At 47.4% G+C, this 21,835-nt stretch overlaps 7 protein-coding genes across 7 annotated transcripts; 4 read left to right on the top strand and 3 right to left on the bottom strand.

The window, feature by feature from the left end:
- The first annotated feature begins 1,439 nt into the window (after nucleotides 1-1,439).
- Nucleotides 1,440-5,549, top strand: BX661DRAFT_179185 (component of IIS longevity pathway SMK-1-domain-containing protein). The gene is made up of 5 exons (XM_051535112.1): nucleotides 1,440-1,997; nucleotides 2,116-2,212; nucleotides 2,379-2,460; nucleotides 2,640-2,674; nucleotides 2,807-5,549. Exons 1-5 carry the CDS (start codon nucleotides 1,893-1,895, stop codon nucleotides 5,320-5,322), a joined length of 2,835 nt encoding a protein of 944 aa, XP_051393499.1. The 5' UTR covers nucleotides 1,440-1,892; the 3' UTR covers nucleotides 5,323-5,549.
- Nucleotides 5,550-7,717: 2,168 nt separating this feature from the next.
- BX661DRAFT_179183 (uncharacterized protein) lies at nucleotides 7,718-8,273 on the top strand. The gene is made up of 3 exons (XM_051535111.1): nucleotides 7,718-7,778; nucleotides 7,895-8,039; nucleotides 8,148-8,273. The coding sequence occupies exons 1-3, from the start codon at nucleotides 7,776-7,778 to the stop codon at nucleotides 8,213-8,215; spliced, it is 216 nt and encodes a 71-aa protein (XP_051393498.1). The 5' UTR covers nucleotides 7,718-7,775; the 3' UTR covers nucleotides 8,216-8,273.
- On the bottom strand, nucleotides 8,274-10,450 carry BX661DRAFT_179182 (uncharacterized protein). The gene is made up of 2 exons (XM_051535110.1): nucleotides 10,267-10,450; nucleotides 8,274-10,127 (listed from the first exon to the last, which is right to left on the bottom strand). Exons 1-2 carry the CDS (start codon nucleotides 10,426-10,428, stop codon nucleotides 8,322-8,324), a joined length of 1,968 nt encoding a protein of 655 aa, XP_051393497.1. The 5' UTR covers nucleotides 10,429-10,450; the 3' UTR covers nucleotides 8,274-8,321.
- Nucleotides 10,451-10,619: 169 nt separating this feature from the next.
- On the bottom strand, nucleotides 10,620-11,980 carry BX661DRAFT_218651 (uncharacterized protein). The gene is made up of 2 exons (XM_051538804.1): nucleotides 11,214-11,980; nucleotides 10,620-11,176 (listed from the first exon to the last, which is right to left on the bottom strand). Exons 1-2 carry the CDS (start codon nucleotides 11,712-11,714, stop codon nucleotides 10,652-10,654), a joined length of 1,026 nt encoding a protein of 341 aa, XP_051393496.1. The 5' UTR covers nucleotides 11,715-11,980; the 3' UTR covers nucleotides 10,620-10,651.
- A 588-nt stretch (nucleotides 11,981-12,568) lies between these two features.
- Nucleotides 12,569-13,996, top strand: BX661DRAFT_82605 (uncharacterized protein). The gene is made up of 2 exons (XM_051539507.1): nucleotides 12,569-13,260; nucleotides 13,401-13,996. Exons 1-2 carry the CDS (start codon nucleotides 12,602-12,604, stop codon nucleotides 13,639-13,641), a joined length of 900 nt encoding a protein of 299 aa, XP_051393495.1. The 5' UTR covers nucleotides 12,569-12,601; the 3' UTR covers nucleotides 13,642-13,996.
- Nucleotides 13,997-16,251: 2,255 nt separating this feature from the next.
- Nucleotides 16,252-17,217, top strand: BX661DRAFT_141222 (histone acetyltransferases subunit 3-domain-containing protein; the record flags this gene model as incomplete). The annotated part of the gene is made up of 2 exons (XM_051532882.1): nucleotides 16,252-16,458; nucleotides 16,492-17,217. The coding sequence occupies 2 exons, from the start codon at nucleotides 16,252-16,254 to the stop codon at nucleotides 17,215-17,217; spliced, it is 933 nt and encodes a 310-aa protein (XP_051393494.1).
- Nucleotides 17,218-17,233: 16 nt separating this feature from the next.
- BX661DRAFT_169614 (uncharacterized protein) lies at nucleotides 17,234-17,959 on the bottom strand (the record flags this gene model as incomplete). The annotated part of the gene is made up of 2 exons (XM_051533538.1): nucleotides 17,234-17,809; nucleotides 17,843-17,959. 2 exons carry the CDS (start codon nucleotides 17,957-17,959, stop codon nucleotides 17,234-17,236), a joined length of 693 nt encoding a protein of 230 aa, XP_051393493.1.
- Between the last annotated feature and the right edge of the window lie 3,876 nt (nucleotides 17,960-21,835).

The following is a 21,835-nucleotide window of genomic DNA, read 5'->3' as shown; positions in this document are numbered from 1 at the left end:
TATCTGCATCCGAGGCTGAATCTGAGGCGACTTTTACTATTGAAACTGTTGCTGAAACCACTGTCGAGCCTGCATCCGAGGAGGCCACTCCTAGCGAAACTGTATTTGTTATTGCCGATGATAATACATTGGCGTCTGAATTGTCTTCAGATGTGACCAATAACAGCAGCGTCGATTATGATGGTCCTTCAACTCTAGTTGATACCACTAGCACTGAGTCTGCCGCTGCGTCTGACATTGGGTCTGCTGTCGAATCTACCGCCGAGTCTGTCACCAAGACCATTGAAGAGATCGGCGAAGAGTCTGCTGCTGGATCTGTTGCCAAGTCAACTTTGACTTCTGAGACTGCTTCCATGTTTGTGTCGCAGGAGACTGGAAATATTCCTGAAATTATTGGTGGTACTTACGAGTCATCCGTCTCTGCACAGGAAGAGTCACTCTCAAACGCCAATTCAGCGAGCACAAACGAGGAAGGAACTCTCGACACTGACGAAATTGCCGAAAAGTCATCAGGGGTTTCTCTAGCAGAGTCTGACATTGAAGAAATTTCAACCGACGTATCTCTGGAACAAGAGACCAGCTCAGCGCCTGGGTCGTTTGAACTAATAACAGTTCCCTCCAATGAATCAACTCCATCATCTGGTTACGCCGATAAATCGACCGAGACTTATGCGGAGGTAGCAAAACCGGCCTTGACTGAGGTCGATGATATCTCGCCGTCCGCTGAGGCTTTTGTTGACACCAACGAAGTGACAATGGTCAGAGACCCTCTGCCATACCCGCCGTTTGGTGGCCCCCAGCAGCAGATCCCCCCTCAGTTCGATGAGGGTGAGCTGCCAGCTGCATCGCCAACCGAAGGCGTTGCCCCCGAGCTTATTGCAGCAACCAACGGCTTGGTGCAGAGCATTGATATCATCAATGCCGATAACGAAAATATGCTCGAGTCGAGCATCGGCGCCATTCTGCATAGCGTTATCGAGGACTACAAGACGCAGTCAAACCCCAAGGCTGCCATTGGGTTTGCCATTATTCATGCAAGACGCGAGGCCACAGCTGCCGGTGACTACATTTAATTTTTTAATTAACTTTACCTCATCTTTATATTTCTAATTTTTCAGTTTAATCGTCAAATATACACCTCGTATTTTCTTACAATATGAAGAAATACAGCGATCAAGACCATTTTTGTACAAGCGCTCGCGTGCGTGCAGTTGCGTCAAGCTACAGCGAATGAAAAATACTGACATTAAAAAGAATGGATCATCATGTGCAAGGTATTTTATTGGCTGTTAGGGAACAGGAGGAAAAAAGCTTGGTTCTTGCCAGGGTGTTTTGCAGTGTTTTTTTTCTCCTTTTTCGCTTTGGGGTGGGATTTTCACGCGAAATTGAACCTTTTCTCGTTTCTATTTTCGCGCCTGTGCTCGCGTCAGAAAGCTTTTTTTTTTTTACATTTCGCATTTCGTCCTTTTGAATTCAAGTTTTCCCATTTGCACTTTTTCCTCATTCTTTTTTGTCTCATTTTCTTCTTGATACAAGCCTGTGTTAACTTTCTGACTTTGTCTTTGTTATCCAAAACCACGGAATCTCTTTCTTTAATTTTTCTTACCCGACTCTCTTCTCTTTTCTTCTCTTTGTCTTGTCTTTTTCTTTCATTCGAAAACAGTAACTTGGGCGCGGTTTTTTATATTTGTTCTTTGTCCATTTTGGCTTTACCATAGCGCAACTGCCACCAGGAGGAGCGCTCAAAGCGAGCACATTCAACACACGAGTCAGCAAATTTATCAACGACGCAGTACAGACAGGACGGGGCGAGAAGCTCTCGGATATTGTTGTTTTTTCGTTCCCACACACATACACAAATTCAAAATTAACTTGACGGGGCGGCTCAGGAAATGACCCCTGCTGATTCGCAGGTGAGAGTGAAGGTGTACCAGCTGGAGAAAAGCTCCGTTTGGGTTGACAAAGGGACCGGGTTTTGCACACTGGAGGACTGCCAGGTAAGCGTAAGCGTTCACTGCCCAACAAGCCACAATGCTTTTGAATTGCCATTCGAATCTTTTAAAGCGATGTTCTTCTAACTGCTCCTCTTCCACTTCTTTTTTCATACAATAATAGGGCGTTCTTCACCTCAATGTCGTTTCAGAGACCGAGCTCGATCGCAAGATACTGGACTGCGCAGTCCAGCGAGGAGAGGTGTACCAGCAGCAAGAAGGTAGGTTTTGCAGCTTGTCAGCTCTTTTTTGGCTGTATATGGGCGCATGTAAATTGAGTTTATGCGCGTTTACGGCCTTTTCTTTTGTGGCGAATGCAGTCTTGCATTGACTCTAATACGTTTGTACTTTCTATCAATATCCGTGTCTGCCTCTATTCGCTTTTAGCAACGCTGATTGTGTGGACCGAACCCACTGGAGAGGACATGGCGCTCAGCTTCCAGGAACAGGAGGGCTGCCTATCGATATTGTAAGTAGCTTATTTCCCCGCTCGAGAACAAGAAACGCAGATGAGGTCATTGTGCAGAGCAGCGAATGATCCCCCATCCTCCCCTTTTTCTGTTATCTATGCTGCTTGGCATTTACTAAACCTACTTTTTTATTTGTGCTGCGCATTTTCAAATTTCTCATCCATCCATGCGCTTGTAGGAACCAAATTATCGAGTTTGAAAATGTCATAGACGGTAAGCACCTTTTTCAATTCATAATCTGTTTTTTTGTCTTTTAATACCCCACTCTTTATAGTGTTTATACGATTCGTAACATACGCATGTATTCACTCAACCCATTTTACTATTGTACACACGTGTCCATAGAGCATGCAAACAGAGGGAGCAGTCCATCAGCGATGTCAAACGATTACATTCTTCCGCAGCCAACCATGTCGGCGCTAGGCGAGATTGAGCATATAATTGCGGAGGCCAGCCATTCAATTTTTTTACGCGACAAGGTAGTGTCACATATCGTCAACACGAACTATTTAGAGCAGCTGTTTGCGCTCCACGAGGCGTGCGAAGACTTGGATGCCACAGAGGAGTTACACCAATTATACAACATCATGCGGCAGGCAATCTTGCTGAACGACTCGCTGATATTCGAGTCCATCATCAAGGATGAACACATCATCGGGGTGGTCAGTTTGCTAGAGCACGATCCGCAGCAACATGTGGAGCGCGGCACATTCCGCAATTTCTTGCGCGGCAACGCGCGGTACAAAGAGGTTGTACCAATCGACGACGTGGAAATGGAAAGCAAGATCCACCAGACGTTCCGGCTGCAGTACCTGAAGGACGTTGTTTTACCACGCATCCTGGATGATGGCACGCTGCCGATAATAAACGCTCTAATTTACTTCAACCACGCACAGATCGCCAATTACTTGCAGCACAACGAGCGGCTTCTCAAGGACCTCTTTGGCTTGCTGCACAAGTCAGAGGACGCGGAGAAGAAGAGGGACGTGGTATATTTTGTGCGACAATTCTGCTCGCTGGCGAGGAGTCTGCCTGTGTCGTACCGGATAGGGCTGTATCGGACGCTGGGCCAATACGGGATGTTTGCTGTTTTTGAATATGCGCTTTCGGCGGACAATGACATGGAGCTGCAGGCAGCGGGTGCAGATGTGATCCTGTCGGCATTGGAGCAAGACCGTGCGTTAGTGAGGTCGTATGCGATGGAGCAGTCCCGGCAGCAGCACGACAACCCAAACTTCATTGACTTGGTCATTCAGGGTATACAGAGGCATATCGGAAGCGAGGTTCAAATCCATTGTTGTGAGATTATGCGTATTATCCTTGATGTCACCCAACCACCACTGCCACAACAGCACCAACAACAACCACCAACACAAGACGCGTTAGATGTGTCCTTGACATCTGGCGACCGCCCCGGCAGAGATGCATGCGAGAGCAGCATGGATGATTTTATTGCCATGTTCTACGGCGCCTTCGCACACAGCACTATGGAACCGCTTCTGGCGCTGACTGTGAAATCAGTGCAGGGTATTGGATCCAAGGACAAATGCATCCCACTCCTCTTATTTCTCTGTGAGACGCTCTCAACGTGCGTCCGGTTTCACGGCTACCGTGCTCGCAGCTTTGTGTTTGCCTCAGACGTGGCCAAGAATGTGGTACTTTTGCTCGATGCCAAGCCCAACTATCTCAAGCTGGCAGCTTTGCGATTCATCCGAGTCTGTGTGGGGATCCAGGACGACTCATACAACAAGTACCTGGTGGGCCACCGGTTGTTTGACCCCGTCATCGAGCTCTTTCTCCGGGTGCACTCGCGCGATAACCTGATATCGTCAGCCTGCCGCGAGCTGTTCAAGTTTATAGCTATAAACCGCATTGCTTTACTGCTTTCGCATTTGACCAATGTTCACTCAAAGACGCTGGGCCCCGCAAGAGAAACGCTAGAGATGCTACGCCAAGCGTACGTGGAGCATCTGGCGGAAGTGGAGCGCATTAAGAGTGGTGGGTCAGAGCCGTCCACGCCGATAATCATTTCCGGCGGGAGGAGAAAGAGTGCAGTGTCGATAAACAGTTTAACAGACAGAGAATTACAGCGCGTGCAGGGTAACAACGGCGCGGCTGGCCACGACATCGGCCCCGAACAGTGGGTGGGAGGCTCAGCAGCGGATGAGATGGAGGACGCGTACCTCGAGGCCTCGGACCTGGACGATTCTATTGACGTTGTAGACTCGCAATCACCAGAGCTCAAGGGCTTACAGGACTGCCTTGTTCTATATTCTGACGCTACAACAGAAGCTATTAAAGTGGCTGATACTACCAGTGCAGATAATCCCGCGGTATCCCAGCCACGCACACCCGACGCTTCGCCTCCGCCGTTGCTCAAGAAGTTCAGTTCGACCGACGGCAATCTTCTCGACGCGTCGCGCAATAACAGCGCCGTTCTGACAATTGCTGATGCATTCCCCGACAGCAAGCCTGTCGCAGGCAGGCGGCGACTGATGGGGACAAAGCGCGCAGTCATTGGAGGCATGCACAAGGGCTCGCTATTCAGGAATTCCAATGGGAGCGCGACATCGTCTTCTGAAATTGGATCGGCGGCGGCAGCGATGCCGCCTCTGGGAAAGCGGGGGCGCACAATGGCGAGCGGGATAGTGCATATGGAGCAGAATGCAAGGTTGGTCTCGCTATCTAATGATGGTCAGGGATCACAGACTACCCGTGCAAGCTGCAGTAATGATGGCGTGCGCTTGCAGGGCTCTAAGGCTCTCTCATCGCCCAATGGTGCTGTGGGAATGGTAGGCGGCAGTACTGGGCCATCTGATAACCCGTCGCCGCCAAAAAAGGCCAAAACTGCATCGCTGTAGTTTTAAAATTTTGATTGTATGCTTTTCGCCTCATGTCGCCTCATGTATAAAATAGATAGTATAAGGCATTTTAATAGTTATTACATTTTATGAATCGAACCCCCGATAGATAGCATGTCAGTAAGGCCGTGTATGGTTAGTATTGAAAGGCCAGTTGTTTATGCTTTGGCAATGGAGAGAAAATATATACATTGAGCGAGATATAAAACAAGTAAAAAACAAACAAAAATTGATGAATAAGACCGGATGTCTACCACGACACTTTGCCCTTCATGGGCTCTATTGCAGACCTGACTTCATGCCCTTATAATAAAAATTATTATCGGGGCGGCATGGTTGGGAATTATCTAGACCTGGATTAAATTGCCTGGCGGCGGAAGTGCCCGCCAGGGTGGTAGTAAAAATCTTAAACCCCAACACTCGACTTGCCTGCTAGAGCGTTAATCATGGCCAGATAGTTAGGGTGTATATCTGCTGTCCTCATTACTATTTGTCTGCGGCCACTTTGGCAGGTCGTCAGCTTTGCCTTGTCGCGGATTTAGTAGTCGGGATGCTTGTTGAGACTGTTATTTTTACTTTTGGAATGAAGTATTTTCCTCCTTACAAATTTAAACAAGATTCAACAAATATTTGAATTCGAGTCTGTCAATTTTGACTTGTTGCAGACCTGTTACCATTAAAGATCAATTGCTATTTATAAATACATGCCAATCAATAACCAATAATAAAACGCTCGCGTGGAAAAGTCTTTGAATAAAAAGGTATTGTGAAAAGTCAAAATAAAATATAAATTGTTGTGAATTCACGTAAATTTATTTACAGGTAGTTGAATTCACAAAAATAATAATTAAAATAGTTATTCAAGCTACTCGGTACATACAATTTATTAGTCGACGCTCATCTTTCATTAATTTTTTGTTTATAATGCGTCAATTCCCTCCTAAAGTTTTTTTATACTTTTTTTTAGTTTTCTATTTTTTTTTTGCTTGTTTCCAATTTTTTTTAGCATTTGCATATACCTTAACATCGTAATCATGATCCGCGTACCATATGAAACTGTCATTAAAATAAAAGGTCATAGGCCTAAAGCGCTTTTGGGTATTAAGGATACATGGAAATGCCCAGAAGTTTACACATTTACAAGCCATTTAATTGCAAATGAAATAAATACCACTTCGGATTATTGCGGTGTGAAAAGCTTATTCGTTAGATATGGAGAATCGACCTTGAATACAGAATTAAAAATTCCTCTTGATGAAAAGGTAAACTTTGCCACTCTTTTCCCAAATAATAAAGGTACTCTACTTATAGTGCCAAAAAAGAAAGACAAATTTGGACAAGAAATTACTTTTGAAGTTGATTTCAAGCTTAAAGAATAACCAAGTACTGTGAATTACAAATGTTGTAAATAAATATAAGTCAATGGCAGAAAATAAAACAGTTTTAAGTATCATGCATCTGTTGTGAATTGTCAGTGTGCATCATGCCGGTTTATTGTGTACTGGTTACACTTTTATCTGGGATAGCAAGTGTCAAGCTGAAAATAGCACTAAGCACTAGGCCACAATGCAAAGCTAGCTTTTAGGTATATATTTTTAATATGTTTATTTATAAATAGAGCATTCGTATAATATTTAATATTTAATGATAGGTAGTATTATCGCTGGTACTTTTACCTTATAGCCAAGCAAATTGCCCATTGTCGAATTGCACATCATCAGACAACCTCAGCTTATACAGCATTTGTCCTCGTGCGCAATAAATTTGTAGTAGTTGTCAAAGGGTCGTTTGCAAAACACGCATACAAACACTAAAAGCTTCTTAATGTGTTCGCCATTGACTGGAGGGTCATTCATTGTTGGCAGATAATATAAAAGTAATGCAAATTTGAAAGGGTAAATATACACCGCAAAAAAATTGGAAATGAAATGAAATGAGAAGTAAAAGATATGAAAAAAACACATATCCAAACATGAATTTAAATGCCAATATATAAATTGACGACCTCATTTACATATTTTTTATCAATGTGCCAGCTGGTCAACAAAAATCATTGTTTTGTTTGTTTTATTTTGTTTGTGTCATGCATATATTGGAAGGATGATATGTCATGTGGATGTTATCTGGGTACATCTGCATGTGAGGTACCAATAACTATAAACAGCTTGCTTGCTTGAATGTTGTTTGTCCATATTGGCTGATAGCGCACCCATTACAACCCTCGTTTTTAAATGCTATTAAGCACCGGTGATCGATTAACTTTGTGCAGCAAAGTAATAATGCAATATAGCACGTGAGATTGATAAGCACACAACCATAGCCACCTTTCAGTAAAAGTTACAATCAAATAAAATAATTTGCTGGGCCCGATGTAATATAAAATACACCTTTACTGCTTTTTTCTTTGGACGTATTGATCTTTTACATACCAATTATATTTTTTTTAAAAAATAATGGTACGACTCGTAAGCTCCATTCTGGGTATTACACCCAAACAACCCGATGTTTACAATTGACACTGAATCAAAATACTGAATACACCATACTTTTAATATTTCTTTGGAATACATAGTCGGCCTTGTTTAATTTTCAGTCGCTAATGCTAGTAGTGCTGCTCACGATCTGCACATGCACGTACGTGCGTGCACAAGCACCGGCGCTGATAGACCGCAATAAGGCGGGTGTCATGGGCCTGTTCTGGAAGAGCGCTAGGATAGGTACTGATCGCTCGATAAAATAAAATCCAGAATCGTGTTGCAAAAAACATTGTATTAGCTAATTTGTTTTTTTTTATTCTATTTGCATTTTTTGGATTTGTCTTGTAGGAGAGCGTCTAAGCCCGTATGTGTCACTGGCCTGCGTTGTCATGGCGTTCCAACTCATCATGTACTAATTTTTTTATTTAATAAAAGTTCTTTTATTCTCCAGGTAATAAATGAATATATAAATGATCTATTCGCGTGTTTAATCAAAATTGTCTATATGTGGAAATGCATAATCTACAGGCCGTTCTTTTCTGCCTGAACCAGTTCATCAGCCACAGCGTGAACCATCTTTTCCAAATCTTCAGCGGCAGCCCCACGGTTATTATCGACATTTCTGACCTCCAAATAATACTTGAGCTTGGGCTCAGTCCCCGACGTGCGCATGGTCAGACGGCCGCCATTGCGGGTCCCAAAGGTAATCATGTGCGACCCAGAAGAAACGGGGAATGTAGGCACATACTGCGCTTCAGCAACAACCATCCGGTGCTCATTCTGATCAACATCGCGCATCTCAAAGCCAGTGGTCAGGTCGCGGATATAGCTCACAGCAAAGCCACCAATGGTCCTCGGGTACCGCAGCACGTCGCCGCAGTGCGCGCGCACAAACTCTGTCCTGTCGTTCGCCTCTGTGCCAGCAGTGTCGCCATTGCAGTCGCCAAAGCGGATACGCGAGAATATTTTTGTGGTTTTTGCAGGGTCAGGGCTAATAAAGTACGAGTTGGCCAAGACAAAGTATCCATACTTGGAGTACTGCTCCTCGAGGTAGTCACCAACCAATCTTCCCTGCGAGCGCAGCTTGGCAGCAAGCTGCAGGAAGACGGCCAAGGCGGTAACACCGTCCTTGTCCAGCACCTGGTCCCCAAGCATATATCCAATGGCCTCCTCATAGCCAAAGCCCACATGACAGCCCCTCTCTTTCTGCATGTCTGCCAGCTCATTGGCAATCCACTTGAACCCTGTCAGCGTGTCGGCGTAACAGAACCCCTCCTTTTGCGCCATGGCCTCAAGCATCCGCGACGAGACCGTGCTGTTGGCCATGGCAATGTGCTCAGTGGCAATGCCCTCCTTCCGCATACTCTCGAGCGTCGCTGCAGCAAAGATGGTACCCAGCTGGTCACCGGTGAACGCTAGCCAGGAGCCGTCGGCCTGCTTCTCAGCGGCAGCAAAGCGGTCAGCGTCGGGGTCGTTGGCGACAACTAGGCCGACGCCCACCTTGTCAGCCAATGTCTTGGCCATATCCAGCGCGCCCCTCTCCTCAGGATTTGGGAACGCAACGGTAGAAAATTCTGGATCCGGGCGGATCTGCTCCACAACAGGGATGAATGGCGGCAACCCAAAGGCACCCAGCACGCGCTCGACAAAGAGCGCGCCAACACCGTGCATAGGCGTGTACACGTACTGCAGATCTGTGCAGCAGTTCAGCTCCGAGCTCTGCACCATGGTGCGTGCAGCCTCAACATACGCGCCAATCATATCCTCAGTGACGTCCACAATATTCTCATGCGACGCCACGCTTTGTGCGTCCCAGTTCACAGGGACGTCATGCTCCTTGATGCACCGCGCAATTCCAGAGTCCAGCGGCGGCTTGATCTGCGCGCCGTTCTCCCAGTACACCTTGTACCCGTTGTCGTCCTTGGGGTTATGCGACGCCGTGATCATCACGCCGCACGCAGCGCCCAGTCGCTTGACGGCAAATGGCACGGCCGGCGTGAAGCTCAGCCCCGGGTAAAAGTACACCTTGAAGCCACGGTCGAGGAACGCGCGCGCTGTCAGCCTTGCAAAAGTATCGGAGTTGTGCCGGTGGTCATGGCCGATAACTACGCCTCGGCTGTGCGCCCGGTCCACTTGCCGCTCGACATACGCTGCAAGGCCCTGCGATGCGGTTATTATTGTCAACTGGTTGAGTCGCGAGTAACCAGCTTCCATGCGCGCGCGCAGGCCGGCCGTGCCAAACTCCACGGGATGTCGCAGGAGCGCTTCGAGCTTTGCTTCGTCCTTGGCGGCGACGAGGGACTTGATTTGCGCGCGGGTCCGGGGATCCTACCAAAGACAGAATGTCGGACAATAGGCAGGTCAAGACATTAAAAAAAGTGTTTTTATGTGATTTGCTGTTGTTTTGTTCTGCAGACTATTTTCCACAGTGTATTAGCTTATTGTTTTCTCTCTCTTCCTTAGTTACCTTGTCTTCGGAAAACCAGCGTTTGGCGAGCTGGTAAATTGGGGTTTGCGTCATGTCTGGCATTTGAAATTCAATGTATGAATAATGAAGATAAAAATATTGCTTGGATGAAGTTATAAAAAGTGAAGGAAAAATAAGAGTGAACAAAACACAGCAAGCCATCAAAACCTAAATTACATTTTCAGTTTACTAAAGCGCCGTTGATCACATTCTCAAGCCTCAGTGAGGGGAAGAAAGATGGGCGCCACCACAAACCTCTACGTCATAGATTTTAAATCGAACTGAAAACTGAAAGCTGAAAGCTGAAAATTAAATATGACATGTAAATTTTAAAATACAATTAAAGCGGAAAATAAACCAAAACCAAAGACAAAAGACCTCGCGTTTAGTCGCTGGCAACAAGGCTAAAGTGCTGACGAAGCATCTTAGCAAGAACAGCCAGCAGATCAAGGATATTGTGCAAAACAACATAGTACTTGAGCGGGGATGTGTCGATGTGCCGCCTGACCATCATCTCCATCCTGCCGCTGGGACCCATGACAAACAACACTTGCTGCGTGTTCATGATAGAGTTCTTTTCAGGATTCATCGTCTCAGCCGCTGCCGACGTGGCAGTGGCCGAGCGATCAAGCAAAATGGAAACGGCCATGATGCCCATATCCATAGCAGTGCGTACCTGGCGTAGAAGGCGTGGGTGATTCTGGCATACGCCGTCGAAAATGACAAGCTGCAGGTTCCAGAGATCGGCCGGGTTGCCCGAGCCCGGATGCGCTGGGATGTCAAAGAGCTGCAGGGACGCATCCATCAGCTGCACGGCGTCGGTCTTGTCGTTGTCAAAACTGAAGCGGCTGAGCACGCGCGCGCCAGCATCGCTGTCAAATGGGCTGCCAAAGGGGTGCAGCAAGCTGACCTGGTTGTCAAAAGGAAACGACCTCCAACTAGCCGACCTCCAACTGGTTCAGCGCGGTGGTCACCAGCACCAAAGGCTTGTAGGCCAGCTTGACAGCATGTGTGGACTGCGCCATATACTTAGAGTTGTTGACGGACACCATCACCTGGTACTCGCGCCTGGTGGTGTTTGTGTGGCATAGTAAGATATTGCCCTTGCAGAACTCGGACGCAATGTAAGGGATGATGCGCCTCATGTTGAGGCGTTTACCTGTGCAGTAGTTGTCGCGCAGCTGTGTCTCCTGGATGGGCGTCAGGATTAGCCGTAGTTGCTCGGTCAGAATCAGGGACAGGTCGTGCGTCAGTTGCGTGTAAGACTGCCATAGCTGCATCGCCTGCTCGCTATCCTGGTTGTTGGTGTGCCACTCGGTCGTGCAATGCTCGAGATCTTTGCGAAGCTGATCCAGGTCGACCAGCAACCCATCCTCTGCCGTGGGTGCATTGTCCGTATTTATCGACTTGTGCTCCTCAGTATTCCCTGTCGCCATGGACTGCTGCATTTGCGCCGCCTCGGCTGCATTCTCACTGTCAGTCTAAGCATAAGGCAGCTGTTGCAGGGTTGTATGCACCATAGCCGGATTAGCCGCCAAACTGGCTGCCGCTGCGTCCTTGTCCTCGTCGGCAGCGGCGTCCTGCATCTCAGAGTCTTTGTCCTGGTGCTGATCGGCCTCGAGCTTTTTTTGTCAATCTGCGCTCACGCTTGGACATGGTGTCATTGAGCAAGCTACATTATTCAAATATTCTTGGGAGATATAGCAATTGAGGAACTGATTATCGATACACAATAACAAAAATACGAGTAAAAATTGACACCTGATAAGCAAGCAACTATAATTTGATGTGCCGGACAATAACGTCCACACTTCGCCCAGAGAAAATGTATTCATAGATCCATTTGCTTATTTGACAAAGTCCTGTCCTGTGATAAACAACTGCCGGTTATAACCGACATGATATGTGGATAAATCAATCCGTGCGCTGCCTGCTTGGATGAGTAGCTGCAGAAGATGGTGCCTCCTTGGCTTTACGCCTGGCCGCTGCTGCTGAGTCTCTGCCAAATGATCACATGGAATTTCCTACCTTTTAACAAAATTTAAAGTGTGTAAACAAAGGTTTTCTCAATGGTTGGGGGTTTGTTACAGTATAATTGACGAATCGGTGCACCAACGGATGACAATAGGCTGAGTGACCAAAGAAAATAGAACAATTGTTTTTTGGCGCCACGCATCGCGAGCGCTACATTCAAAAACAAAAATACCAAAACCAAACAAAAAAATGGCAGAATTGGAAGCAGGTGTAGAAAAAGATTTATTTTGTTGCTCTACAACATATATTGTCAATATCTAATATCTACATTTTATTTACTACGCTATAACTACAAAAAAATATGCGGCACAACAGCCCGGCCACTCAACTCGCGCTTGTAGCAACAACACTATTGCTAACTACAGCCATCCGCTGCCTCCTCAACAACTACCTCCTTCAAATCACTCCAGCCAACACCAACCTTACCTACACGCAAAACCTCACCACCGGCATCCTGACTAGCCTTTCCTCAATCATTGCCATTCCACTCACAAACCTCGTCGGCCCCCGGCCCATCTTCCTTTTCTACACGCTCACAAACACCCTTTACGCAGGATCCATCATTATATTATACCAATACAACACCCACATATACTATAAAATTGCAAACATCCTAAACATCATGGGCAATGAATTTGCCCGCGTCGTAACTTTTGGTTTGGTGCTAGCTTATCCTGCGGAGAAGTGGAAGGCAAGGACACTGGTCGGGTTTCTTATCCTGGAGTACTTCTCGGTTACTGTGGGAGACATAATCATCATCAGAAACATTGAAACATCAGAGTTTGAGAGATTTCACGCCGCCATATCCTTTTTGTGCATCACGAGCCTGGCGCCCCTGCCGGTATTGGCAATGAGGCCATCATCAGGCAGCGTGGTGCGCAGTAATGGCGTGCACCTGGTGACCCGCAAAACCACTGCCTGGCGGGAAGTAGCCCAGACCCTTGGAATATTCACTAACCGGTATATGCTGCTCTTGCTGCCCTATATGTTCTCATACCTGTTTCTTTTTGGCTGTACTAATGTGTGGTTTCCAAGTATCCTTGCGTTTGTGTTATATGATGTCGGTAAGCTGTTTATTATTGTGTTGGGACAGATGCTAGACATACAGTGGGCCGGCCGCCGCACCTGCGGGCTCTTCGGCCTATCCATCCTCGTGTTTTTTTGCGTTTCAATTGGGATATCCGCAGCCTTGCGTATTCTCAAATACAATTTGACCGGACTCAATCCTCTGTGGCCACAGGAAATTCAAGCACAGTTTATCATGGATGCAGTCCTGTCCCAGCAGTACAATGCACTAATGTGTTCGTATTTTTTTGCCGGCGCTACTTCCAGCTTTATTGAGTTGTTTGGGTACTGGGTCATGGGCACATTGACGAATGACTTGAGGGCGAGTGCATGGTTTGTCAGAATTTATCATTGCTTTATGGCGCTGGGCGGGGCGTTGGGATTTTGGCTGCCGCATATTACTAGGCGTGGGGGGTTTACTTCGAATGTGCCAATGTTTGTTGCTAGTGGGCTGACCGTGGTGTCGTTTATCGGTGTTGGGCTTGTGGTTGGGAGGATTGCGGAGACAAATGATTGGACTTTGGACAGGATTAATGAGCAGGCTACAGTGTATCTGGAGGATACTGGTGGTGAGGTGTGCTTAGATCCGGTTGTTATTGTACCAGATGTCAAGTATCACCATAATGAGTCCCATCAATCGTAATTTAAATGTGTATATTAAATATAGCTTTTTCTCCTACGCATTTTCTCTTTTTTTCTTTTTATCTTTTTATCTTTTTATCTTTTTATCTTTTTCCTTTTTTCCCTTTTTCCCTTTTTCCCTTTTTCCCTTTTTTTCTTTTTCTTTTTTTCTTCTCTATATACTCCTTTATTTACTCTTACGAATTCAGCCAAATTGTTAGAATTCAAACGAACATGTGAAATAAATGTTAATAACTACACGCCTATTCCATTATTCTTTCAAAATATATATTCTAGAATATTTTAATCAATTTGTCAGAATACAAAATAAACAAAAAAGGGATGCAAAAATGCAAAGACGTTAATTGAACACATGTATAAATACACACAGCCCGCTCATCGCCTCTATTCAATTGTTTCATGCTTTTTATTATTGAATATTATTAAATATATTTTTCTTCTCCTTTTACATTTATTTAAATGGCTGTAATAAAGGATCCGCAAATACCACGGCCCAAAATTAGGCCTAGAACGCAGGTTGAGGTTGGCAGGATTAAAGCACAACCTATCAATGGTATAATCAAGCCTGATCATTCCTGGAATTGCGAGAAAGTTTACAAGGAGATCTACAAGTATGTTTACACTACAATGGCAAAAAAAGAAAAAAATAAAGAAAAAATACAGGCAGCTATTAAATCCAGCAACATCGATGCCATGTATATGTGTGATATGAAGGAACATCGTGTGGACGTCCACGAAGACAAACATACTATATTTTATGATTTAGTGTCTAATATAAAAAGTGGAAACTTTTTTATTGATCTTGCTAACAATGAGTATCCGAATTTGCCAATATACAAGATTAAATATATAATTACAAGTCAAAATAACAGTGCTAAGAAAGCTGAGAAATATGAGAAAACCAAGGGAAATAGAAATTCTATGAAGTATAAAAATAGTAAAATGAGCAATATGTTTATGACTGCAATTGAAGTAAATGGGAATGATGATAATTAGATTGAGCTAATACCAACAACCAAATAAAATAATAATGGATTAATTATTGAATTAGATTTGATTTTAAACTTAATGGTGCAATGGCGTGTATTTAATACTAGATTTATAAATATTTTAATTGTCATACCTCTAAAAAGTTAAATATATTACATCTTACCGCCTTTTACTTTTTGCCACGCGACACCAACAATGTTAAAGTCAGAGTTTATTAAGGCCGCAGCAACAGAAACAGCATATTAATGCTTAGCTTTAAATCCATACTTTTCAAATAACAAATATATTGGATAGAGCTAGTTTTGTAGCCATTAACAAGTGCTATGATACAAAAGCAGCTATAAATATACTTTTTTTAAGCTAACAGCAAGAACAGACCGCGAGTAACATGTGCACTAGTAAAAAACAGAGCATAAAATTTGTTCGGGACTGTGCTCGTGTGCACGCCTCACAATCAGAAGGCCAAAAACCATATGCAATCGCGTGTAGGGAAGCGAAGAGAAGAAAAAAGCGTTTATTTGGTGGGGGCAGTTGAAACACTTTTTTACTTGCTTAAATTTTTAAATTGTTTGTCCTTTTTCCTTTTCCTCGTGTTTTGCAAATTTCTGCACTCTAATTTTTCACAATCAACTTACAATGTCCTCTTATATTCAGCAGCACTTGCTCGACACATGGGAATTGCAAAATTCAATAATAATATCACAGTTTATTTTGTCCTTTTCTGAACAAAATGGCGCAACAGGCGACAGAAGAACAGCGACCATCAACGACCTGCGGCAATTGCGGGAGGAGCTGGAGCAGCTTTCCGCAAAAGCAGGTCTGCGCGCATCACAGCTGGACAACAAGCGCAGTTTTCATGCTGAAAGCAAGGATGCAGTGGCGGTCAGTGCTGGGCGAGTGATAGAGGCTCTGCAACCGTCCACACGGGCACCGGGTGCTGGCTCAGCTAACTCGGAATCGACACAAAGCTCGCTCGATAACACAAATACACCCAATACAGACCACCCAGCGAATAAGAGAGTTAAGGTTATTCATGGCATGGGGTCAAGAGTGGCTGTCGTGTCGGACAGTGATTATTTGGCTGCTGCTGCTGCTGCCCCTGGCCACACTAACGGAAGCAACAGCTGCAGCATCAGCAGCAGCAATGTGGACAGCAGCGGGAAATACTTCCAAGCAGCAAACCCAGTTGAAAGCATATCAGTCACAATGTCAGTCACGGCAGCTTCATCAGGGTTGCCAAAGGCGCGACACAGCATGGGTACGCCAGTGCAGGACGATTTCTCGCGGGTGAAGGTGACCAACCAAGTGCAAATCCAGACATTCATGGCGTCGCTCGAGCCTTACTTCCGCACGATCAGTGACGAGGACATTGCGTTTCTCGAGAACTTGCGCGACCCACAGGAGTCGTACGTGGTGCCACGACTGGGCAAGTTTTATGCGCAAACCTGGGCCGAGGAAGAAGTGGCGCACTTCCCAGACCATATGCACGGGAAGACGCGTTTCACAGCCAAACATCTGTTGGACTCGGATTCTCGCGGCCGTGCACCTCTGCCGACCACGTCGTTTCTTGGTGCTGACTTGGTCGACTCGGATCTGACTCTCAACTTGGCGCGCCTGGCCCCACTGACCGAGCGGATTATATCAGCGCTGGTTGCCGAGCGGCTCGTGCAGCAGCTGCCTGAGAACGTGGGATCCTCGGACAGCGAGTCCGATGGGGAGGCAGGTGCGCGGCAGACTCCCCTGAGCGGTGACGCGACGTCGCTCGAGGACAGGCTCAAGCGAGAGCTACGGTACATAGGCATTCTGGATGATGGCGATGTTGACTGGGACGCGCGGCAGGACGATGAGGTGAGTGCAACGTTGCGCTCGCTGCAACGGCAGCTTCACGATCAGGTGGCAGTCAACATGCGACGCAAGGAGCGGTTGCTGCCCGTGGCGCGGGAGCACATTGGGTTCCAGGAGTACACGCAGGTCATTGATGAGCTGGATAAGCAGGTCGAACAGAGCTATTTGAAACGGCATCGCCTGACAAAATCGCGCAAGCGCAAGTCAGCGCCAACCAAGACCGTCGCACTGTCGGACAATGCGCTTAATGCCATGGACCGACGCCGCCGCGTCATCAATGCCATAGGGCACCTGTTCCCGGCAGAAAAGTTTGCGCTTCCCGCGTGCTCGGTCTTTGAGGGCATCCAGCCCAACCCTGAAATTGACATGAAGTAAAATAATTGATTTTATACTATTCATATTGAGCAGCCAACACGTGCTCACACTCGCTGGACTTGATGATCTTTTGTACTAAGTGTCGGTCGCCTTCGCCCAGAAACAGCACTGCCAGCGCAAACCGCTCAACCCGCGGAAGCGCACCTAGCAGAGTAGCTCCGAACGTTTCATCATTGCACTCGCTCTGAGCATACTCCGCGGCGGCGGCAATTTGGGCGATGTGCCACGACTCCAGCGATGCGCGGAACAGCATTGGGAGCTCTTCAGCTGATATATGTCTCAGATACTCGTACAAAAGCTCTGGGTGTGCGCCATACTCCCGCCACGCGCGCTCGAACACCAGCGAATTTCTTGGCTGATCCATGCCTGCCTTCACAACCTTCTTGACAGTCTCGAGTTCACGGGCCAGAGTCTTGTTTGTTGGTTCTACAAGCAACGCCACCTGTAGGTCATGCTCTGCTTTTAAATGCTCGCCCAGACGTGCATAGGCGATACCTCGTCTCCCGAGTGCCTTGACGTTGCGCGTATCTAATGCCAGCGCATTGGTGCAGCTCACGATGGCTTCGCGGTATTTCTGCTGTTTGAGCTCAGCCTGTGCGCAATTTGTGTACAGTGTCGGACTTACGTCGTGGTCGGTGCCGATGGCTTGTGTGTAGAATTCGGTGGCGAGTGCATAGTTTCCTTGTCGGAAGGCTGTATCGCCGCGTTGCTTGAGTGCGCTCGCAGTTTTTGTAATGTCCATTCTTATTTAGTTTCAGTTCCAGTTTTTTTAACTTTCGAAATTTAACGTTTATTTGGAGAAACAAGAAAAAAGCAACGGCGAGAAGCGTGGTGAGGAGGCTGCAAATGTAACTTTGCCTTTGGTGGCGCGTCGTGCTTTCTATTCTCACATTTTTTAATCATCACCGCCGTTTTGATCTTCAATCATTGATCAAGCCGGATTATACGCTGTAACAAATTTCTAACGTGTGGAGTAGTGTTGGCGATAAGTGTTAACAGACTGTTAATGCACTACCTTTTTAACGAAATTTAAAGTGTGTAAACACAATCTTCAGAGGTAGGGAATTCCATGTGATCATTTGGCAGAGACTCAGCAGCAGCGGCCGGGCGTAAAGCCAAGGAGGCACCATCTTCTGCAGCTACTCATCCAAGCAGGCAGCGCATGGATTGATTTATCCACATATCATGTCGGTTATACCCGGCAGTTGTTTATCACAGGACAGGACTTTGTCAAATAAGCAAATGGATCTATGAATACATTTTCTCTGGGCGAAGTGTGGACGTTATTGTCCAGCACATCAAATTATAGTTGCTTGCTTATCAGGTGTCAATTTTTACTCGTATTTTTGTTATTGTGTATGTGTTGTTTTGGATGGATTCAATATATTAATGTGAAAGTGTCAGGAAAGAGCCAACATTCAGACTTGCCAGTGTGCTTCATCGGAAGTGCGGCCGCTAGTTTAGTTTGCGACAAAGTTGACTGTGATCCGCTAATCCGCATACATGATGTGATCAGGGATTAACTCTGGGTCAGTGTTTACTTTTATTCAAGTGAGCGAGCTTAAAATACAAACAATAAAATTCGGTTTTTTTATTTTTTCCTTTTTCCTTTCGTTTGGTCCGCTAAATTTTATTTTGTTTGTTTGTTTATCATTCCACAGTTATCATGTCAACACACGCCAGCAGCGACGAGACAGACCATATCGAGACCCTAGCTTACTCAGCCCTTGGCGCCGGGGCAGGACTCCCACTGACCAACCTGTCCTCTTTCCCCACGCCACACACTTATACCCAGACGCCCACTGCGCCCGAGCCCGAGAAAAGTAGGCAGCGCTTGATCATCACCCAGATGGTTTTGGAGAACTTCAAGTCTTACGCTGGACGCCAGGTCATCGGCCCATTCCACAGGGTAAGATAAACAACAACACGCGAACGGCATTCGCAATCGCTAGTTGCCAATTGCAAATATTTTGCTGACAACAAACATGTAAAGGTGTAGTGTTGAATTAATATTATGTTTATTCTTGCTAATTGCACACCTATTAGTCGTTCTCGGCTATCGTTGGACCCAATGGTTCAGGCAAGTCAAACGTCATCGACGCCCTGTTGTTTGTGTTTGGCTACCGTGCCAACAAAATCCGCCAAGGAAAGCTGTCCGAGCTTATCCACAACTCAAAGAACACGAACAACCTGACACACTGCTCGGTCGAAGTACACTTCATGGAGGTCATTGACAGCCCCGACGGCACCACGTCCGAGGACGTCCCCGGAAGCAAACTCATTGTCGGCCGCACAGCGGGACAGAACAACCAGAGCAAGTACTTGCTCAACGGCACCCTCAGTAGCTACACCGAGGTCACCACACTGCTGCGGAACAAGGGCATTGACCTGGACCACAAGCGCTTTTTGATTCTGCAAGGCGAGGTGGAGAACATTTCGCAGATGAAGCCCATGGGCCAGAACGACAACGAAGTTGGTCTGCTCGAGTACTTAGAGGATATTATCGGGACGTCCATGTATAAGGGCCGGATTGAGGAGGCCCGGAAGACTGTCGACAACCTCAACTCGTCCAGATCCGAGCGGCTGCACCGCGTCAAGATTGTCGAGAAGGAGAAGAACGGGCTGGAGGATAAAAAGAACGAGGCTGTGAGCTTCATTAAAACTGAGAATGAGCTCACGCGGCAAAAGTCTTCGCTCTTCCAAAAGCGCCTTCATGAGTGCAAGACAAAGGCAGAGATGTTGCAGGGCAAGTTTGAGAAGGCCCAAGCACAGTACGAGTCTGAGAAGCGTCGCCACGCCGAGTTCCGCAACGAGACAAAGACTTTGGAGGAGAACCGCGACTTAGCCAACAAGGAGTGCCAGGTGCTGGAGAAGCGCGCCAAGGATGTCACCAGCGAGCTGTCCAAGTTTGAGCGCGAAGAGGTGCAGCTGCAGGTTAACCGCAAGCATATTAAGGGGAAACTCAAGAAGATCAGGGACTCGGGTGACAAGGACTCGCACACGACTGCGCAGATGAAGACCATGCTGGCCACACTGGAGCAGGACATATCTAATGGGAAGAAGGAGATTGAGGATCTTGAGCAACGAGTGACCAGCGAGCGCGCTACGCTCGAGGAGATCAGTGAGGGGCTGCGTGGAAAGACTGACGGGTTCACAGCCGCGATCGAGGAGAAGCAACAGGAGCTAGCTCCGTGGAGGGAGAAGATCAGCGCCCACCAGTCGCGCCTCGACATTGCGCTCACCGAGCTCAAGCTGCTTGAGGACAAACTGTCGGCCTCGGACAAACACCTCGAGCAGGCCAAGCATGAGCTACGCCGTTTGCGCGAGCTGCGCGTTGAGAAGGCGCAGTTTGCCGAAGCCCGTGTCGAGGAGCTTGCCTCGGTCAACGAGGACATTGAGAACTCAGATAAGGGCATCCAGAAGACCGAGGGCCGCGTTCAGGTGCTGCGCGGCGTAGTCGCCGATGCTCGCCGCAAGGAGGAGGAGGCCCGATTGGCCCTGAACACCACGCAGAGCCAGAGCAACGTGCTCAAGGCCATTCTGCGCCAGCGGGACCAGGGTCGCATCGGCGGCATCTACGGCCGCCTAGGTTCCCTAGGCACCATCGACGAGAAGTTTGACGTCGCCATCTCGTCGTCCTGTGGCAGCAGCCTCGACAACATTGTAGTCCAGACTGTCAAGGCCGGGCAGGAGTGTGTTGAGTTTTTGCGCAAGAACAACGTTGGCCGCGCGCGCTTTGTCATCCTCGACACGCTGCGCAACTACAACATGAAGCCGATCGATACGCCCGAGAGTGTGCCTCGTCTGTTTGATCTCGTCAAGCCTGCCGATCAAAAATTCCTTCCTGCATTCTACCATGCCATGAACGACACTTTGGCTGCCAAGGACATGGAACAGGCGCGCCGCGTCGCTTACGGAAGGCGCCGCTTCCGCGTCGTCACTCTCGATGGTAACGTGCTCGAGGCCTCAGGCACCATGTCTGGCGGTGGTAACCGGGTTGCGCGTGGCGCAATGAGCTCCCGCCCCACCCATGGCGACGTCTCGCCGGAGACCGTCGCCAAGCTGACGGCTGCGCGCGAGGCCGACGAGATCGAGTGCAGCGAACAGCAGGCTGTACTGCGAACTCTACAAACCAAGCACAAGATTCTGCAGAGACGCTATGATGAGCTGGAAGCCATGCTTCCGCGCCTTGAGCTTGAGCTCAAGTCTGTCGATGAGCAGGTGCAGATGGCCAAGAAGCGCGCGCGCGACCTTACCAGTGTCCAGAGTCAACCCGGAGAGGCTGACGTGGCACGCAAGATTGCCATCGATGCGAAGATTGCCAAGGAGCAGGCGGATATTGCTGAACTCCAAGAGCAGTGCGCGACTATCGAGGTCGATATCAAGGAGCTGCAAGAGAAGATCATGCAGGCCGGGGGCATCCGTCTGCGCGCACAAAAGTCAAAGGTTGACGGGCTGCAGGAGCGGATCAAGACAGTCAACGATGAGATCTCGCGCTGGGGTGTCTCCCTGTCAAAGTCGCGCAAAGAGCTTGCCCGTGCGGAGCGCTCCAACTTGGGACGCGAGGCGCAGATTGCCGAACTGGAGGCGCAGCTGGAGGCAGTGACTAAGGAGATTG

The sequence above is a fragment of the Kickxella alabastrina genome, assembly GCF_025024165.1.
Source record: "Kickxella alabastrina strain RSA 675 chromosome Unknown BX661scaffold_5, whole genome shotgun sequence".
Classification (NCBI taxonomy): domain Eukaryota; kingdom Fungi; phylum Kickxellomycota; class Kickxellomycetes; order Kickxellales; family Kickxellaceae; genus Kickxella; species Kickxella alabastrina.
Note: the sequence above shows the minus strand (reverse complement) of the source record. Positions and strands in the feature narration are given on the sequence as shown.

Coding starts and splice junctions, on each gene's coding strand:
- BX661DRAFT_218651 (XM_051538804.1), bottom strand. CDS start 11,714: ATGCAGCAGTCCATGGCGACAGGGAATACTGAGGAGCACAAGTCGATA. Junction 11,177..11,213: donor CCGCGCTGAACCAGTTGGAG/GTCGGCTAGTTG, acceptor TTTGACAACCAG/GTCAGCTTGCTGCACCCCTT.
- BX661DRAFT_82605 (XM_051539507.1), top strand. CDS start 12,602: ATGCGGCACAACAGCCCGGCCACTCAACTCGCGCTTGTAGCAACAACA. Junction 13,261..13,400: donor CTTGGAATATTCACTAACCG/GTATATGCTGCT, acceptor GACAGATGCTAG/ACATACAGTGGGCCGGCCGC.
- BX661DRAFT_179185 (XM_051535112.1), top strand. CDS start 1,893: ATGACCCCTGCTGATTCGCAGGTGAGAGTGAAGGTGTACCAGCTGGAG. Junction 1,998..2,115: donor GCACACTGGAGGACTGCCAG/GTAAGCGTAAGC, acceptor ATACAATAATAG/GGCGTTCTTCACCTCAATGT. Junction 2,675..2,806: donor GTTTGAAAATGTCATAGACG/GTAAGCACCTTT, acceptor ACGTGTCCATAG/AGCATGCAAACAGAGGGAGC.
- BX661DRAFT_179182 (XM_051535110.1), bottom strand. CDS start 10,428: ATGGCTTGCTGTGTTTTGTTCACTCTTATTTTTCCTTCACTTTTTATA. Junction 10,128..10,266: donor GCTGGTTTTCCGAAGACAAG/GTAACTAAGGAA, acceptor TGTCTTTGGTAG/GATCCCCGGACCCGCGCGCA.
- BX661DRAFT_179183 (XM_051535111.1), top strand. Junction 8,040..8,147: donor CTGGAAGAGCGCTAGGATAG/GTACTGATCGCT, acceptor TTTGTCTTGTAG/GAGAGCGTCTAAGCCCGTAT.